At 38.7% G+C, this 20,014-nt stretch overlaps 1 protein-coding gene across 6 annotated transcripts in view; it reads left to right on the forward strand.

Moving 5' to 3' along the window:
* TBC1D1 (TBC1 domain family member 1) overlaps positions 1-20,014 on the forward strand; it is a 199,740-nt gene that overhangs the window by 101,576 nt on the left and 78,150 nt on the right. For 5 of the 6 annotated variants that reach the window (XM_075194772.1, XM_075194773.1, XM_075194774.1 and 2 more), the window contains 2 exons: positions 14,956-15,471; positions 17,325-17,414. In XM_075194772.1, the coding sequence (XP_075050873.1) occupies positions 14,956-15,471; positions 17,325-17,414 (606 nt within the window). Of the gene's footprint in view, positions 1-1,813; positions 2,017-14,955; positions 15,472-17,324; positions 17,415-20,014 lie in introns of those variants that run through there. The other variant, XM_075194776.1, reaches the window with a different exon arrangement.

A 20,014-nucleotide genomic window follows, 5' to 3' on the forward strand; every position in this document is an offset into this window, starting at 1 on the left:
TGTAATGTACCTCTGATCCTGTTTCTGGAAGCCAACAAGCTTAAGAGGGAAACCTCACATGTAAACAATATTGTAGTCCTGAGACTCTGTATGTTGTGGTCTATTGGTGTTGGTTCCAATCTGTGCTGCATATCTATATTGAAAGACATCCTGCAGTTCTTCAGTTTGATATGTATTTATTTTCCTTAAAGAAAGAGAGTGCGAATACCCAGAAATCTATAAAGTTTTAGTAGTCTGAATCGTGAGATTTTGTTGGTTTGCAGGGTGTATATCCACACAATCAAGACACCCCCTTAACATCCTTGTCATCATCATCCGCTATTTATTGATCTATGCACAGTGATGCAGCTATAGTCCATTGACTAATTTATTGTGGTACAAAATAGTCATTATCTAGATATTTGCATTTAAATAATACTATCCTATATACATCTTCACTATACACTATATGGACAAAAGTATTTGGACGCTTGACCATTACACCAACAGGGACTGTAATGACATTGTATTCAAATACATATACTTTAATATGAAGTTGGTCCCCCTTTTGCAGTGATAACAACTTCCACTGTTCTTGGAAGGCTTTCCTCAGGTTGTAGTGGAGTGTTTCTGTGGGAATTTGTGCCCATTCATTCTGTAGAGCATTTATGAGGTCAGGCACTGATGTCTGACGAGAAGGCCTGGCTCATAATCTCTGTTCCGGTTCATCTCTAAGATGTTCGATGGGATTCAGGTCAGGGCTCTGTGCACACCGAACTCATCAAACCCATATCTTTGTAGTCCTTGCTTTGTGCACAGTGGCAGTCATGTTGGAATAAAAAAAAAAAAAGGAAGCATAGCATTGTCCAAAATTACTTGGTATGCTGCAGCATTAAGACTGCCCTTCACTAGAGATAAGGGGCCTAGTCCAAAACCTTTAAGCTCCCGATGCACAGCTTTGTGCTTGCATTAATGCCAGTGGAAGTTCGGAACTCTTCAGCTGTGGAATCAGCAGCGCGTTGGTGACTTTTAAGCACCAAGCGCCTTAGCAGTCGCTATCCCTGCTCTGGGATTTTACGGGGTCTTCCGCTTCGTGGCTGAGGTGCTGTTGTTCCTAAACGCTTCCACTTTCTAATAATATCACTTACAACTGACCTTGGAATATCCAGCAGGGATGAAATTTCACGAATTGTTTTATTGTAAAGGTGGCATCTTATTACAGTACCACGCTTGAAGTCACTGAGCTCTTCACAACGATCCATTTTGTATCACAAATGTTTGCAAATGAAGACTTCATGGCTAGGTGCTTGTACTTATACATCTCTGGCAACAGGTCTGATTGGAACACCTCAATGCATTAATTAGCAGGTGTGGACACATACTTTTGCCCATATAGTGTATAATATAAAGCTTTTCTTGAATAACCTATGTGAATAAATTCCATTCTACAGTATAATAATATTTATAATTATTCTCTCCAAACACTGCTTGCTGGCAGGACCGGTGCATTGATTTTCTTTCCACTGAGAATTAGTTTAAAAGATTACAATGTTATAAAACGTGAAAAAAATAAATACTTTTTTTTTTTTTATATATTTGCGCATATTGTCTGTCTCTATCATAATATGTATGCTAAACTTGGTTTTATTAGATTGTAAACTGACAGTTCTTATTTTTTAACAAGCCAATGAAACACTGCAGCTTATTGTTTAGCTGCTGTAATGTGTTGCCAGATTCACTTCTTGTCTCAGTTTCCTGAGTCATGCGTAACACTTTCACTTTATTTCATTCTGAGCAGGATCTGCTATGAGAACTTGCTGGGTCAACTCTTTTCCTCCTCCCAGCTCACAGGCTGGGATGTCTTACCCACAATGACATCATGCTGGCTGCAGGCTGTGGGAAGTGATCCTTCAGCTGCAGAATGGGGCTCCCTGACTCCAGACCTCACTCTGCTTCCTGCCCGTGTACCTAGTGTGTGATGTGGAGTAGTGTGCTCACAGCTCAGACATGTCGCCTTTATTTAGCTGGGTGGCTAAGGTAAGACTGGTTGATTTTAGTGTATTGTTGAAGGTGTCATGGTGATCTCGGTGTAATGACCTCCTCCACTTTGCGTTGGTGTGTAAGGATTGCTCCGTTTAGTCGTGTGTAAAACTTGTAGACCATTTTGTTCATTCTGGTTGTAAAAGTTTTATGCTTTAACAAATTTACACAATTTCTGTTCATGTTGAGAACTGTTTCTACTTTACCATCTTCTATTGCAATTTCCTCAATGTAGCTCTTATCTGTATTCTGCTTCAAGTTCTACTGCAGAATGTTCCATTGAAAATACACAGATTTTACCGATTGTAATGTATGTTTTCACCTTCTGTGTCCAGGGGTGTTTTTGGCTCTTGGGAAGAAGTGTTAGGTATGCAGCATGTTACAGCTTTGACTGGGGCGCACCTAAATATTAAGTATCTTGTCAAATTGCCTGTAATTGGACCTGGCACACACACACTGTATTTGTGTGAAGTCACCATTGTAAAACACGTAAGTGTGAACGTCCAGAGCCAGCTGACGGGTAGAGGTAACCGCTTCGCAGACATTTGGCAAACAGTGCACTTTGTCAGATGGACCAATATTGTGCGCCTGTCATTCTAGTCTCTCCTCTAGCTTCATTTTTGACTAAACAGAGACCTATTCTAAGCATGCTGAAACTTGCATCAGGGTCACAGCTAGTGTGTTTCCAGAGTGACTCCTCCCAGGGGGATGCTCTGGTTGAAAAACACACCTGGGTGAAAACCTTCAAAGCTGGTGGTAAACATTTATGGATCAAGTGATGTTGCAGTGTATTCCTTGCCAGTACATTTTTCAGCTGACTAAATATTTATTTGCAAACATAATTGCATATAGACAGACTGCCACAATATTTACAAAGCAGTATATAATAATAATAATAATAATAATAATATAAAATCTCTTTTTAAAAATGTATTTATTTTTAATTCTTCCCACAAAGCCAGGATTTTTCTTTGACAGCGCAAAGCTCCAACTTACCTGGTAGTTATTGCCTACGGCTCTCCCCGATCGAACCAGTTTCTGTCATATATTTGTGACCACAAGCAAGCAGTTACTTTACAAATGTACATATTATACTGTGCATTGTGGTTCCATGCCTGAAAGGACCCCCATCATGTTTAAATACTTTTTTTTTATTTATATATTTTTTGTATGCCTAATTATCTGCGTAATGGTTTTGTTCTATACAGATCTGGAAAGTCACTAGAATATAAACTAGATCTCATGTTTACACTACATTTCCTGTCACACTCTACTGCACAAGCTCAAAGGCCACTGAACAATACATGCAGAAGTTATCTCTGTACAGTTCTGCTGCGTGCTGATGTCCTAATGGGTGAACACAGATATTTCCAGCCACGTTGTATTAATTATAAATATTCAATTTGACCTTTTGTTTTTTTTTATTGAAAAAAGTTGTAACTAAGCAAAAGCTGTCCTCTGTTTATAATGTTATGTTAGACACCTACAGTGAAAACATTGTGTATTGTATTGTGTGTTCATAAGATAGGGTGCGATTGTCTGGTACACTAAATTATGTTTAAGCAGAACTAGGAGGGCAGAATGGTGGCACAATGGTTAGTATTGCTGCCGCACAGAACTGAGGCTGTTGGTTCTTCTCCAGCTAGGGTATTATATATCTATGGAGATTGTATGTTTTCTCCCCTTGTTTGAATTGGTTTCCTCACAAAAACTTGCTGGTAGGTTAATTGGCATCTAACAAAATGGACCCATGTGTGTTTGTACTGTAAGCTCCTCTGGTGCAGAGACCTGGGGGTCAATGTATCAAGCTCAGATTTTGAAAATCAAGCAATGTTTCTCGCTGGTGTATCATCTCGCAGATGTATTAAAATGAGATTTTAGGTAAAATCGCCAGAGATGTTTTAGTCAAAATCTCTGTTTCCAAAATTGCTAGAGATCAAAGTCCCGACTGTTTGGCACTCTAGCTAAACAAGTCTCAAGTGTATGAAGCTGCGATTTAAGCAAACTCTCCCGAGTTTGCTTTAAAAATCGCCAGATACAACATGCTGCATCCTAGCTGCATGATTAGTAAACACATCACTGTTGCACTGCTCCTGCCTATGCAGCCAGAGGTCCCCGCGTCAAATGTTTAAAAATAGCTAAATATTAAAAAAAAAAAAAAAAGTTCGGGGCCCCCCCCATCCGAGCACTATTAACCCTAGGGCTGCCAGCCTACTGCTGGTTGCGTTAAAATCGGGGAAAAATTTGCGTGGGATCCCCCACGATTTTCACTCAACCAGCACTAGGCAAACCAGCTGGGTGGGTGGCACTATAGCAAAGGGACACACGGCAGGGGTCCCCCTGCCATAATGACACACCAGCCCCAGGCTGTCAGCGCTGGATTCCCTAGAGAGTGGGGTCTGCCAAAAAAAGAGCGGGCCCCCTCTAGGAATAACCAGCCCAGTGCTGAAAGCCCTAGGGCTCTTCCTACACCCCTGGGCGATTAGTGTATGATAATATCGGCGAAAATAAAGTTAAAAAACCCGAACTGACGCTATTTTGTTTTGTGGAACTACCAAGTCCCAGCCACAGTATGGGCATATGCTGATGCTTGTATAACTACAAGCACCAGCATACCCATGGCAGCCAGGGCATGCTGGCACTTGGAGAACCACAAGTGCCACCATGACACCCATGGCTGGCTGAGACCTGTAGTACCACAAAAGAAAATGTTAAATAAGCCACAACTCCGTTTAAAACCACAACATGTTAATAAAAATAATAAAACCCCAATATACTTACCAATCAGATATCATCATCTTTTGTCAGCAGCTTTTAATCCAAAAATGCTTGTAAACCATGTGCCAAAACAATCTGTAATTCCAAATGTCCCTGTTTGTAAATATCTTTTCTTCTTGGCCAGAAGGGCTCCCCTGTTGCTTGCAGTTTTCTGTTCATCAGGCCAGGAGAGCCCCCATATATTTAATACAAACCGGAACATGCTTGGTTAAAAAAAAGACAGTTGGCGCAGAAACAGCTTGTACACTGTACAAGCTCCGATACGCAATAACTAGAACAGAGCCGCAAGCTCTATTTATAGTCCTAGGGATTTCCCCATGACAGCGTGGGAAAATCCCTTAGACTATAAATAGAGCTTGCGGCTCTGTTATAGTCATTGTGTATCGGAGCTTGTACAGTGTACAAGCTGTTTCTGCGCCAACTGTCTTTTTTTTTTTTTTTTTAAATTTTTGACAGCCGCCGGACCTCCGGCTGTATAGACAGGCAGTGTAGCAGTGATGTGTTTACTAATCATGCAGCTAGGAAACACGGGAGAGTTGGCTGAACACAGGAGTGTTTGAATCGCAGCAAATCGCCAGAGATGACCAGCGATTTTTAAAATCGGAGTAAAAAACACCGTTTAATATATCTGGCGACTTGGGGACTAATCTCGTGGGTTATCACCCAAGGATTTGCTGCAATTTTAAATCACTGAAAAAAATTGTACCTTGATAAATCTACCCCCTGGTGTGAGTGATCAGGGATTCTCTGGAAAAGTCTGTGAAAAGTCTAAATTTAGGATAATAAATAAGGATAATCATTTTTAGGTCTGTATGATCATGCTGCTTCATCCTGTAGCATTGTGGCAAAAGACTGCTGAAAACCACCGTATTTGGAATTGTAATGACATTGTTCCAAGACCAACACCAGGGAAAGTCCGAAATAACTTTCCAAGGAAGTTGTCAATGTTTAGTTTTTCTTAGGGGCCGTTTGAATCTACGGAATGTCACCATGAAAATAGTCCAGATTGCGCATGTAGCTGATAATTGTGTATCCGGCACCTATGGCTTATCCCATTTATACAGTACCTAGTCATACTGCTTGACTGGTACTAGCTTACTTGTGTGTTTTGTGTTAGTATTATTGATATATATATATATATATATATATATATATATATATATATATATATATATATATATATATATATATATATATATATATATATATATATATATATTTTTTTCTTTACAATGACATTATGCAACCTATAGGGCCTTGAAAAAAATGATGGATTCCCTAAGGGTGCCTCGAACTGAGAGAGTTTGGGATCCACTGAGCTTACAGTGTTCATTGTGATTTTAGCGCTTACTTGAAGTTTTTGGTTAGTGTGTTTGTGTTTCACAGTCATCACTTGGGCCCTGTCTATCACAACCCAACCACATTATCTCTCCACCATTCAAACTAAACTTATCAGTTACCATACTAGAATCTCTCTCTGTGCGTGGCAGACCTCCCACCTCTTGTACTAGAGTAAAAACAAGTCTCTACAGGGGCCCCAGTTTCCTGATTTTAGTTTGTGTCCTGTTTTTTGTGTTTTTGATTTTTAAATGGCATTGTTTTTATTTGCAGCATTATATAATTAATACAAAAATATTTGTAAAAATGTATGTGTTATGGCTGACATTTGAGAAACTAATTTTCAGAAGGCAGGGAATATGCAATGTATTTATTTTTTCTATTTATATATTCTTTATTAAACCTTCTGCAACATTACAGAAAGCTGTAAATTATCCCCAACTGTTAAATATTTTATATAATATATATTATAATACACTATTCCCACCACTTGACGTACATGCAAACTTTAACATTTTGTCATACATTTATTAATAATAAACAAATACTTGCTGGACTCGTGTACCTACGTTTCTGTATTGGACTTGTGCGCGCGCAGTGTCCAGTGTGTGTTATAGGGTACAATATTCCACTTCAGTTGGGCTTCAGCTGTGTTCCCGATGCTACCAATTCTTCCTTTTGTATGCAGGACACAGGGGCAGAAAACAAGCCCTATGTATGTGCCCTAAATATAGAGGTTGTGAAAAGTTTTATTGTAATGTATCCAAAAGCTTTAGTTCTACTTTTAATTTATTACAATCTGTGTTTTTTGTTCCATGGTTTAAAAATAAATTGTTTAGTAGAACATTGTCATCAACTTTTATTGAGAATAATCTGGTTCCCACAGATTGGGATGATGCAGGACTCCTACGTCCTAGACCTCAATGCTGTGGCCACAAATTCCAGCATGCTCTGGCAGCCGCGGGCATGCTGGTGCTTGTAGTTCCATAATAGTGTTTATTCTGTTTTGTACTTGAGACTGCTGCCCTGGTACCCACTGCACTAGGGGTGTTAGGGCAGAAATCCCCTAGGGAATATCACTGAGGCTCATCCTGTGTGATCTTCCTTGAGTACTATGAACATTAATGAAAAGCTTGCACTTTGTGTCGTATACATAGTCACAGGTATCTAGATAACGTGCATCCTTATCAATGTGGTGTGGGCAGCACAGCGGCCTAGTGGTTAGCACTTCTGCCTTACAGCACTGGGGTCATGAGTTCTATTGCCGACCATGGTCTTATCTGTGTGGAGTTTGTATGTTCTTCCTGTGCTTGCGTGGGTTTCCTCCGGGTGCTCCGGTTTCCTCCCACACTCCAAAAACATACTGGTAGGTGAATTGGCTGCTAACAAATTGACCCTAGTCTGTTGTTGTGTGTGTGTGTGTGTGTGTGTGTGTGTTAGGGAATTTAGACTGTAAGCTCCTATGGGGCATTGACTGATGTGAATGAGTTCTCTGTACAGCGCTGCGGATATAGTGACGCTATATAAATGATGATGATGTGGTGATTCCTGTCTATACATACTGACCATCCTACGTCAGGCATCTGCAACTTTTATCTGATAATCGCCGCAGCTGCAAGGTCGCTATCAGGCCTGTGAAGTCATCACGCCCCGACGTATGTTTCTTCTACAGCTTTAACGAGGGATCGGTGGATAAATCAAGTGTGCTCTGTATACACATATATTTCATGCAGTCTAAGGTACTACTATAGCCTACATTATACTACACCCTGTTATTTATTTTATTATTTTAATATATGCTTTAGTTATTTTAACCAGTTGTGGCCTACCCAGTTTTTTTTGCCAAGAAATTTCTGTAAAATCTTGGGATTAAAACATTATTTATAGTTGCAAATGTAACACTGGGTGATTCATTCCTGCAGCTCTTAGTAAAGTTTGTAATAAACACGCTTACCGTAACCTGTGTTTGAGTTGTGTTGTAAATTTGTAATTTCCGTGATCCTGACGTTAAGTTTTATTTTGCTTGAGGGATAGTCTGCTAGATAGAACATACACACGCGGGCTTTGTTTAATGGAAAACTTGTAGTGCAGGATAACATTACTGCTGGGTGGCCAGTGGAAGAGCCCATGTATAGCGCTTTCACATACTTCCTTTCATCTCTTCTTAGCAAAGTCTTTTGCTTGGTGACACTAAATATATACAGTAGTAGTGTACGTCTCTTCTGGCGTTACATATACAAACCTGTCACCTTGGTGCTAGGTCTGTTGTCTGCGCTTCCAAATCCTGTATATATTTAATGACTATATAAAGTGATTACACTGTGGTTGGTGGTATTTATTTGTCTTTTACATCAAGGGCGCATGTGACACAGGATGCCACAAACTGAAAGCAGTGCAAAGAATTGTGATATGATTCATGAATACGCTCATGATGTACTGTTGACCTTTTTGTGTGTGTGTGTGTGTGTGTATGTATATATATATATATATATATATATATATATATATATATATATATATATATATATATATATAATTTTTTTTTTTTTATATATAATATAATGTGTGTGTGTAGTGTTGTCCGTGTTAATGGCGATGTATTGTGAGCAGGGACTGAGCTAGAAATCACGGTTCCCCACAACAAAATGTGACACACCACCAAGCCTCTTGCTGTTTCAGTAAACTAATATATAGCAACACTATAAGACTGTTGGATTACAGCATTTCCCTTTGGTCACAGGCCTGATATGCTGCCAGGCTACATAGCAGCTAAGACTATAATTAGACCCTTGCTTATGAGTAATAACCTACCAATAATGCAGAGTAAGGTTATTGGCATTTACCACAGAGTTGAAAGACTACAGCTTGTTGCTATTTGGATTATTAATAATATGCTTTTATTTTTATGGCACAGAACCTTCTGCAACGCTGTATGTACGTATTTGTCAGTGACTGTCATTTTTGTAGGTGGGCAAAATATAAACGATTAAAGCCTAATGCCTCATATGCACAACGTTAGAAACGGGCACTGTGCATGTTCTTAAAGCCTGGTAAATGTGCGGACCATACAAAAATAACACAAACACTTTCTGACCAACATTTGCTTTGCGTCAACTTCAGTGTTGCCTGAATCGTTCATACGTTAGCACTCCATATAATATAATGTTCTATGGGAGTGAACTTTAAATACACAGTAGACTAAGCAACAGGGTGGCTTTCATAACGACCATTAAATGATCTGATAAAAGCAAGGACAGAATGAAGGTTTTGCTTTTGAAAGCTGTTGTTTCTCAACACCTGTGTCTCCCCTCTGCTCCTCAGTGGGGGCAAGGCTAGGGTGGGTTATGTCCAGAGCTCGCCTTAAGGCAGGGTTTCCCAAACCCAGTCCTCATGGCCCAGTAACAGTGCATGTTTTCCACATCTCCTTGCTGGAGCACAGGTGTATTCAGTACTGACTGACTCATTGTAACAGATCCACAGGTGGTATAATTATTTCATGCCTGGAAAACCTGCACTGTTGGGGGCCCTGAGAACTGGGTTTTGGGAAATCCACATTACAGTTCGATAGGTGTATTGCCCCAGTTACGCTCGCCCCCTGCCACTGTCCGGCACAAACACTGATTGCCAATATCTTAAGAAACAATGAATGTCTATTGAGCACACAGTGAGAATTAAAGTAGACATTTAGCTAAATAATATATTGGGAATAACTGGTATTTTAAGTCCATACAAAAAGTTAATTTAATTTTCCATAGTTGCTATGTCTAATGCTCTGATAGAGCAAACTTCTCAGTCTTGTGTCACTGAAGTGGGGAGGGAGAGACAGGGTTACCTAAAGCTCCATAGAGTTGGCTTGTCCTTCTACATGTGGATTCAATCAAAGGGTGGTGTCACTGCAAGCTTCGAGGGACCACCAAAGTGTCCTTAGGCTGCTTAAGACACATCTAAACAGGAGATATATATATATATATATATAATTTACACGTGCAGAGCAGTAGATTATAACTCCATTCTTTTTTGAAAGGAGTGAACATGTACTTTTTTCTTTAGTTTTTGTGTCTGTTCTATTCTTCCATATCCTACACCTCTGTTTTAGTGACCCTTGAACAACAAGAGTCCTAAAGGGTTTAACAGTTTTCCTTGTTCTGTCATTTACACCATTCTCTGGTTTGTAAATTGTGATGCAGCACTTGCTGTGTGAGCCGTTCAGACTACAGTATGATGTCAGTCGTCTGGTATTTCTTAAGTGTGGGTGAAATCAAAATCTGCTTTTTGTCTTTCTTTACTCTTTAACCAAGCCCAACTTTAATTGTGGGAAGCCGGATCGCGAGTGTTCTTGGCAGTTGGACAGAGCGAGGCTTTTTACTTTCTCACAAATTGTTGCCTGTTACCAGGGGTGCTGTGTCATGTTGAGTTTGAAAGCACTGTACTTATTCTCATGCCTCAGCAGTCTGTTTTTTTTTTTTTTTTTTTGCTTTATCTTGGCTTGACATAGTTGAAAAGTTGCTTGGGGTCATGGTGCTCTTGCAATGATCAGTTTGTAAACCTGAGCAAAAAGTTACAGTATAGCTTGTACATCTTAAACAGATAACATTGACAGGTGGCCTTTGTTCCAAAAACTGGCGATGCTGCTGGATTTCTTTATATGCAACAAATCGAAATTTTGTATAAAATATTTTTTTTTCTTTCTTTCTTTTTTTTTTTTGTCCTCAATTTCAGTGAATATGTTGTTGATAGCCATTATTGGTAGGGTAGTATGAATATTCCAAATATTCTGTTGACCACAATTTTGGTTCAATTTCATCTTTAGGGGGGTATTCAATTGAAGGCAAGCTTTTTTTTTTAACACAGTGTTAAATCCTTTTAACGCGTTTTTGTTTTTTTTTTTCCATTTTGGAGCGTGTTAACTTTACCTGCTATTCAATTTTTAACGCACCATTTTTTGCTCAAATGGTCCTCTCGCTCTCAAGTAGAAGATCTATTGAAAGTATAGGGTGTGCGAGAGGCAGCCGCGTTAAAAGATATTAAATTGTTTTTTAACGCGGTGCGTTGAATAGGCCAATGTGCTGTTTTATCTTGCACCTCCTTGGGGTGTGCTAAAAATAATAAACCTAAGAAAACAATTTGAAATCATGTAATAATGGGGGAAAAAAAAGATAGTAAAGATCAGTAATGCATAACTTGAAAAAAACCAAAACCTAAATATAAAAAAGCACAAAAATCAATGTGTTTTTTTTGTACTAATATGTATGTACTAATGTGTTTTGACATGGTATAGGTGATTCTATAGTTAAAAAAATATGCTAAAAGAAAGTACTGTATGTAGATCTAAAATAGAAAGGTTGTGCAATGTATTCTAATGTATGCCATTCATATTTTTTTAATTATACATGACCGCATTAAACCCTCCCCTAAAAATTCGTAAGCACCAATGATTAACGCACAGGGGCAGCGTTCCCTATTATTGAATTGCACAATTTTTTACACTGGGGTTAGCTAAAAACAGTCGCGCCAGCGGGTCAAACCCCGTACGGGGATTTTTTTTTAATTTTTTTTTTTTTTAACCCGGCTGCAAAATAACCCCAAAAGCTTGCGATCAATTGAATTCCCTTCCCCCTTAGTGTTTATCTACACACTGAATTTTTAGCAGCTCTGGAAAATGTTGGCGTGTCTCTGAAGTTTGACAATCTACCAAATCGACCATCTCTGTTTTTCAGCAGTTTAATAAATAAGGTTTGGGCATACAACTCTGAATAAATTAGCATCCCCAACATTAGGGAGATGACAGTGGAGAAATGGAGGCTGTATTTTTCCTTTTAAGCATTAATAAACTACATGGGGCAAATGGTATCATTTTATTTCGTGTTAAGTTTAGAACCATTCTTCACCTATATTGACAGCAAGAAAATGGAATGTGTTTGTTCCTGACTATCTCCTGCACCACAACCCCCCCCCCCCGTAAGCTCCACATTTTTCTGAGAAGGGTAATTACAGGACTTACCCCTCAGACCATAGCAGTACAAATATAAAACAAACGGTGATGTCTTTCCTCGCACTGTTTGTAAAACGCACATGATCTATGCCAGTCTATGTGTGGAGAATAATTATATAGATTAAACCATTTTTACACACGTCTAAGTATCTGACTGCATCTGTGACCGTTCAGGAAATTTGGTGGTTGCCAGAACCACCAGCAAAGGGTTTGCAGTAATACCACATACAGAATAACCAATAATAACCTGTACTGTATAATACATGACTAGATTCTGCTTCCGGTCCCAATGTCTGCTCCTTATGATATTGAACAAGTTGCCATGTCTCCTGGTTTCCCAAGTACAAAAAAAAACATATTGTGAGGCTGTCCCAAGCTTTTAAGTGGTACATATATGATATTCTTTACATGCTCACGGGCCAGATGCCATTAATCCCAGATCTCCTCCTCTAATAGTTCCTATATGCAGGGAGGTCTTTGATGTGTGGCTCAGTCGTGTGTTATAGTAAACAGTGGAGGCAGCCAGAACTAATGTATTCTCTGTACAGCGCTGCATAAAATGTTTGGCGCTATAGGAATAAATGTCATGAATGTAGCCTATCTGTTCATTAGGGATCCATTCCTTATGCCTCAGTGATGTTACTGGTTTCTAGGACATTGCTTGGCTGTATACTGGTTCAGCTCACTAAATGGATTCCTCCATTGTTTAGGCAAGTGGTCTTTGTAAGGGCCCAGTTTACAAATGGCAGAACAGGATCCTCCAGACTTAACACATCTTGTCACGGGCCAGTAATCTGAGAGGGAAGCTGACACCGCACGTTGGACCTTTTTGTATTTAAAAATGTTTAATTGCTGACATTATCTGTGACATCAGCTTGCTGCCCTATGCAGTTCTTCTCTATGGAACTGCCGTGAAAATATATATATAATTACTACGCAAATACATAATTGCTAAATATATATTTACAATGTAGATAATCTATATGGTTTGACATATTTGTTTTCCATGCAGAATAATACACACAGATGTATACTGATTTCTTTTTAAATATATGTAGGCTACTTAATACAGAACACTTCCTATTTATTAGAAACATTTGTTTTAAGTCTACAAAGACTACTAATCATACTATAAACTTTTAAAGAGCTGCAGTGCCTGAATTGTGTCATTACATGATGGATACCGATAAGAAAGCTCACAACATGAGATACCCTCGTTCTTTTCTTTCCGTTTTCAAAGAAGCTTTTCACAGATTCTTAAAGCTGGTCCTACATGTGCCAAGAGAACTGTGCACTGAGACATGGAAAACAGGATCCGGTTTGTTTATAATCCCTAAATTTAACATTCCAAACAAAGCTTGGAAACCGCGCAATGCAGTTCTGGTCTAAAGAATAATACTGAAGAAGCAGAATATACTTGTTAAACTATTGTTCAAACGTTTTCAGTCACCTACACACACACACACACAGTGGAGGGCAGCCATTTTATAGCTTGAACCAATAGTCATGGGAATGCAGCATGTCTGGTCACTAGGAATGATAGAGGTCATGTCTCAGTGATTTCTCAAATGCCTAGTGAGTTTACAGGCTGGAGATGGCTGCCTCTATGACGTGTAGGAGACTCCACTAAGTTTTAGTTGAATGAAATTTATTTAATCATTCACATCCACCTCTGTAGAGCTTTCGAACCATATTGTCTGCTGCACGCTAGGGTTATTTTGGTCAGATGCCAGTTTACCTATCAGCTTGTTTTAGAGTATGGGAAGAAACCCATAGAAACACGCAGGCAAAGGGAACGTACAAATTCCACAAGTTAGTGGCCAGAATTGAACCCAGGGTCCCACCGAGCCCCCCCCCCCCCCCCCCCCCCCCCCAATAAAATATGTACTATTTTATGTTGTACCACAGAATGGTACATAACTATTTATTTAAGGGTCACCTAAATTAGAATGTTAAAAAATGTATTGAATTTTATTTTACTAGGAAAAACTTGTGATAGAATGGGGATATCATTCATTTATTCTTTATTTTTATTTTTTTTAAGAGTCAAGCTAGAGTAAAATATATATATATATATATATATATATATATAAAATCAATGTTGGAAATGTACTTTGTGTTTTAGACTAGGTATCTACTGGTATCTGTACTTGTTTTGAAAAGGGGTCTACTCTCCCAACAAGTCTCCACAAAATAGAAGAGCACAGTGTAAATATCAAATCAACAATCCGGCCTCCCACCCCTTTCGTTAGTAAACACAAGTCTTTTTTGTGTTTTTGTTTTTTTTTATTTTATTTTTTTTCCGCAATATACTTCTTAGTTTAGCCTTATTTTAGCTTAAAGTAATCACATGTGAGAGCATAGTCTTTTTTTTACATAAGGAACCTTTTGTGTTTTTTGGTGCATTGTTTTACATTGTGCAGAGTGTACCTGGGAGTGGACTTCCCCACAGAGGTACATCTGGAATGGCCGAAATACATCTGGACTAGAAATGAGCCCCTCAACACAGTTAGGACCCCCCTTCCTCCCCAGCCCTCCCTAATAACCCTATAAAAGGTATTTGAAGTGCCCAGTTACATGCACACGGTAGAGGCAGTCACTTTGTAGGCTTGGTGCACATTCTTGAACATTGATTTTCGGTTTACTAGGCGCTTGAACGATATCCCTGTTTAATCCATAATGAATTGAAGTACTATAGTCACAAAATAGTGGCTTATGTTATGTAGACCACTAATGGACTAATTGAAATAAACACAGTAAACCGTAAATGAAATTGTGTGTGTGTGTAAATCTATTTAGTTACTTTTTTTTTTTGGATTGAATTGCAGGTGCCTGAGATAATCAGCTCTATCAGACAAGCTGGAAAACTAGCGCGTCAAGAGGAGATACATTCTCATTTATGTGATGGAGACGATGCCTTCTCCAAAAAGTTTGAAGTCCTCTTCTGTGGCCGTGTGATTGTAGCTCATAAAAAAGCACCTCCTGCTTTGATCGATGAATGTATCGAAAAGTTCAACCATATCAGCTGTACCAAAAAGAGCGACGATTCTCAGCCTCCTCAGATGGACACTAGCGCTAGAATATTGTTTGGTGACAAACTGAAGTCTTTTTTCCACTCAACGTTTGACGATGGAGAGAAGAACAAACCCATTCGCAAATCCTATTCCCAGCCTGGCTTGCGGACTAACTCGTCTTTTAAGAGGGAATGGGAGGATGGCCACTGTAGCCTTCCAGGGTCTTTTGAGGAAAGTGAAATTTATTTGGATTTACAAAACCCATCCGGTGAAGTACGGAACTTTGTGTTGCCAACAGACATGGAGGAAAACCAAACTATGTTGTTCACGGTATGAAAACTCCTCTCTCCTTACGTGGATTTGGGCTCTTTTTACTGGTCAACCTTCATGTATTTCGTTATAATAAGCCTTGTTGGGTTCTGCTGTGTGACCATTCCTACACTTAATGTAATGGTCATTATCAAATGAAGATTTCAGTTATGCCAAGGAATTCTTAAGGACTTTATTTCATCTTAATGGTAACAACTAATTTGCAGTAATTGTGGTTGGGAAGCAGTCTTGATGGTAGTGGGGTTTGTTTTACAAATATATTTTAATTGTGTTTTTTAAATATATCTCTAATTTTAGAAATACAGTGAGATCTTGGTGACTGAAAACCCGTAGACCATACTTGGTAAAAGTACACAATGAGCCTGTCATCATTTAAACACTCATATAAAAGTGAAGTCATGGGTCCTAGATATTCTCCCTCAAAAAACTTGAGGCAGTGAGTATAGTATTTCCTATGCCATTAAGCAACACCTATTAAAAAAATAAATAAATAAAAATAAATATTGGTGATCATGACAAATTGCAAATTTAAGGCAACGATTGCATGCTTTTCAGCCTTATTTATCAACACTTCTAGTGCAGATTAACAAGAGACAATTTGCAGGGAATGTCTCAAACACTAAAACTATTCCTGCTGCATATTGTTTTTGTCATCACATCTGCATTAAAAAGTCCACTAGGATTTGGCCATAGATCTTATCTAACCTCTAGTCTAAAGGATAAAGTACCACAAGTGGAGCATCTAAAGCTACTGATTGGTTGTTGTGTGACTGGAGATGGTTCCATATTGCATTCTCGTATACCCGATATTAAAGGGAGAAAATCACCAGTGTAATGCTCCACCTTATATATAATACACCTTCCTCATAGAAGCACAAGCCCACTGACCTCCTCTAACATAAGGCCTGGAATACTACCCTCATCCACTAGGTGGCAGCAAAGGCAATGTCTCTCTCCTTCTGGCCACTACAGTGAGGCTCACATTTGGGAAGTAGGTGGTAATTCCGCTCTAGTCTTCTAAGGCTAATGTAGAAATACCATATGACTGCATCACAGTCCAAAGGCACTGATGCATGTAACTACAGTCTGCCATGACACCTGCTGCAGTTATGTTGGACAGGATTGAGTATGACCCTTAGCTGCAAGTGTAATTGTAGCATAGGGGATTGGTGGGTGTAGAAAGACCGACAATGTGCATGAGGATAGTACGACGGTATAAAATAAAGCATTGATGGTGGACCCGTCTATGGTGTAGGAAATGCTTTACATTTAGCTAAAAGCACTTTTTTTTTTTTTTTTTTTTTTTTTTTTAGAGGGATCTTATTTCAACAGCATGAGCTGCATGTCCCAATACACATGCAGGAGCAGCAGAAATCAATAGAATCAAAATTGTGTATCTTTAGATCTGTTCCTTGTTGAATATGGATGTGCGTATGCCTGATTAATGGGCCCTAATGAATTTGGCCCCAAGTGTTTAAGTCTCTCTTTATAATCATCAAGTAGAGGTTGGGTGAGTGCTACTTGTGATAATATTATATAATATATAAAGCCAACTCTAATAGGTAAGGACTCAACATTAATGTAACAATAGCTAAAGGGTGTCTTTATGAATAAAGCATTATTGTAACTAATGAGGACTAAGCATAAGTAGCAGACAAGCTTGTGGTACTCTACACCGTGGTGACATGCATCACAATTGCAGGACATCATTGTAATCCAACAAATGCCCTTTTGAAAAGCCAAGGAAATATTAGGCATTGCATATTGCTTAGTTATATATTTTGTGGACACTGCAATTCTATGCTGAACTTTATTTTGTACAATTTGGCACAAATGTTCTATATTTCTTCCAGATTGGTCAGACGGAGGTTTACCTGATCAGCCCTGATTCAAAGAGAATTGTTATTGAAAAGAGCTTTAAAGAAATATCTTTCTGTTCTCAGGTGAGTCATTGCATTATATTGGTGACAGCGTTTCATGGAGGGCCAAGGCTGCTGGTGTGTTGCTGAGCAAGAAGCCAGTCATTCAGCTTTGCATTTATGTTCGCTTTTTAAACTTGCATCACATTGAGTTTTCCCCCTGCCTGCTTCAGTGGCATGTGTATAAGTACTGGGCATCCTGGGGGGTAGAAGCAGCCACTAGTTCTGCACAACTCTTGCACCCAGTTTGTATCAATATAATGACTCTGGTTGAGCCACCAAGTCTGTCCAGAATTTTTTTTTTTTTTTTTTTTTTTTTAATGTTTTGAACAAAATTAATAACTGCATGTCAAACTGATTGTATAGCTTTGAAATTGAATATTCGTTAGACTAGAGAATATTAGAGGTATATGACCTATATGGATAAATATATTAATGTCCCATTCCAACTATTCTGTGGCAACCTTTCTCAGTTTAATGTCTGTGCAGAGGACACAAGGGCACCCCCTGCTGGTGGAAGGAAAAAGATTTAATCTGCAGCAATGAAAAGGGTTCTTAACTATACTTCATCATCATCGCCATAAATTTATATAGCGCCACTAATTCCATAGCGCTGTACAGATAACTCGCTCACATCAGTCCTTGCCCCATTGGGGCTTACAGTGTAAATACCCTAACACACACACACGTCAATTTGTTCGCAACCATTTAACCTGCCAGTAGGTTTTTTGGAGTGTGGGAGGAAACCTTACTTTTACAAGGAGTGAAACTATGGAATGCAGTCCCACAAGACTGTTATTTAGACTCTGTAGAAACATGTGAGAAAAGATTGGGCTTATACAGAGTTTCTGGTATTATTGCACAATATAGTATGTTGATTCAGACTTGTCAGATTGATAGAATGAAGTCAGGGTTGAATTTTTAACCTCTTAGGACAAATTGGACTATGCTTGTATAACTGTTTGTTTTTTTACTCTGGATCAACTGGTTAACTGATTGAGTTTAGCATTCCATCCTATAAACTTTAAATATATTAACCTTTTCATAAACTCTGGTTGTTTGAAAATGACAATGTGACTATCTAAACTCTGAAGTTCTTATATGTGGTGAGTGAGGCAGCCTTTACATAGCACTTTGACTGAACCCCCAACACCCTCCTCCAATCTTTGGGTCCAATTAACCTCATTATGTTTTAAAACGCTTTGTGGGATAATGCGTTTGAGGTTTTTTTTTAAATTGTTATAAGTTATGTAGTAAACATAGAGGAATAAGTTATATAGGGATTAGCCCATTACATAATTGTTGGGAATTAGGCCTAATCATAACTGCAGTGTAAATATGGTAAATCAAATTAATCCATTGATAAATTAAGCTACTAAATTGTAAAATGTGATGTCAGAGGGTCTGCTGTGTTTACCTGGTGGCTCTGCCCACCTCTATGTTAAAAAGATAAGACTGCTTTCAGGGGAAGCTGAGCAGCTTCAAAGGCCCCTGAGGTGAGCTACATCCAGACAGTTTTTTTTTTGATGCCTAAAGAGAAATTGGACACACAGGAGGCAGCCTTTCACAGCTTGTGGTCTTGCACAAGGAGACCACGTGATGAATGGCTATATTTTCTATAGGCAAGTATATTTGTTTCCAAAATACCACTTAAAATCAATAAAAGTAGTGATCAACCACATATTCATCAATAGCATGATGAAGGGCAGCCCAGATGTCAAATAAAGCACTCTGTCACAACGAGAAGTTGAGGAAATTGGTATAAGCTCAACTAATTTACTGGACCTAGGCCTGTTTGGTATCAATAAATTGGTAAATTCATAGTGGATCTATTAATAATAAAATTGGGTCTGTGTGACACTCCACAGGAAAGTTAGATCACATAGTAGAATTGTGTAGTAAATCAGGCAACGTGTGCAATGCTGGTTGTAAATATTGTCACAGAGCACAACCCCCCTGGAGGTGGGGTAAGTCATTAAGGTGTCTTTAAAAAGCTGAGAAAATTGCCAAGAAATTGTCAGTCTTTTGAGAAATCAATCATCATTGATAAGCTGTCCATCTTCTAAGCCAAATTCCCTTGGTGTAGAATATACCACTTGTTTGTAAGTTATACTCTGACTTGAATCCCTTTATTTTTAAATCTGTTTTTGCTTATGTATGTCAATTGTTGATTAATTGTTTTTATAACCTGTAAAATTGTACTTTTTGTATATTAAGTCTAAAAATTAGTGCTGACCTTTTTGCGCTAAAAGATTTTGCTGCCGGTTTAGAGGGGGGAGAGTGCTTGGCTGGGTTTAACCCTTTAGATACCAGTGTGTGAAGTGTTAACTGTGTAGCTACCAGAGCACAGAGTGTGTGGGTGATTAAGTCATAGGTTTACTACGGGCGTTATACGTAGCTGGTGGCAGTTACGGAGAAGTGTGGAAGTGTGTGTCCGTGTTGGGAAAGGGACGGTTTGTGACTGGTAAAGATAGTCAGAAGAAGTTTCCTGACAAAATAGAGGTGATCTATTGTTTCACTGTGTGGAGATGGGATAAGATATTGAATCAGGCAGTGGCACAAGGTGTTATTCCTGACTGTTTTAAGTATCTCTGTTTTTTTTTGTAATGAATTGTTACATTGGA

Source organism: Mixophyes fleayi, chromosome 1 (genome assembly GCF_038048845.1).
Source record: "Mixophyes fleayi isolate aMixFle1 chromosome 1, aMixFle1.hap1, whole genome shotgun sequence".
Lineage (NCBI taxonomy): Eukaryota > Metazoa > Chordata > Amphibia > Anura > Limnodynastidae > Mixophyes > Mixophyes fleayi.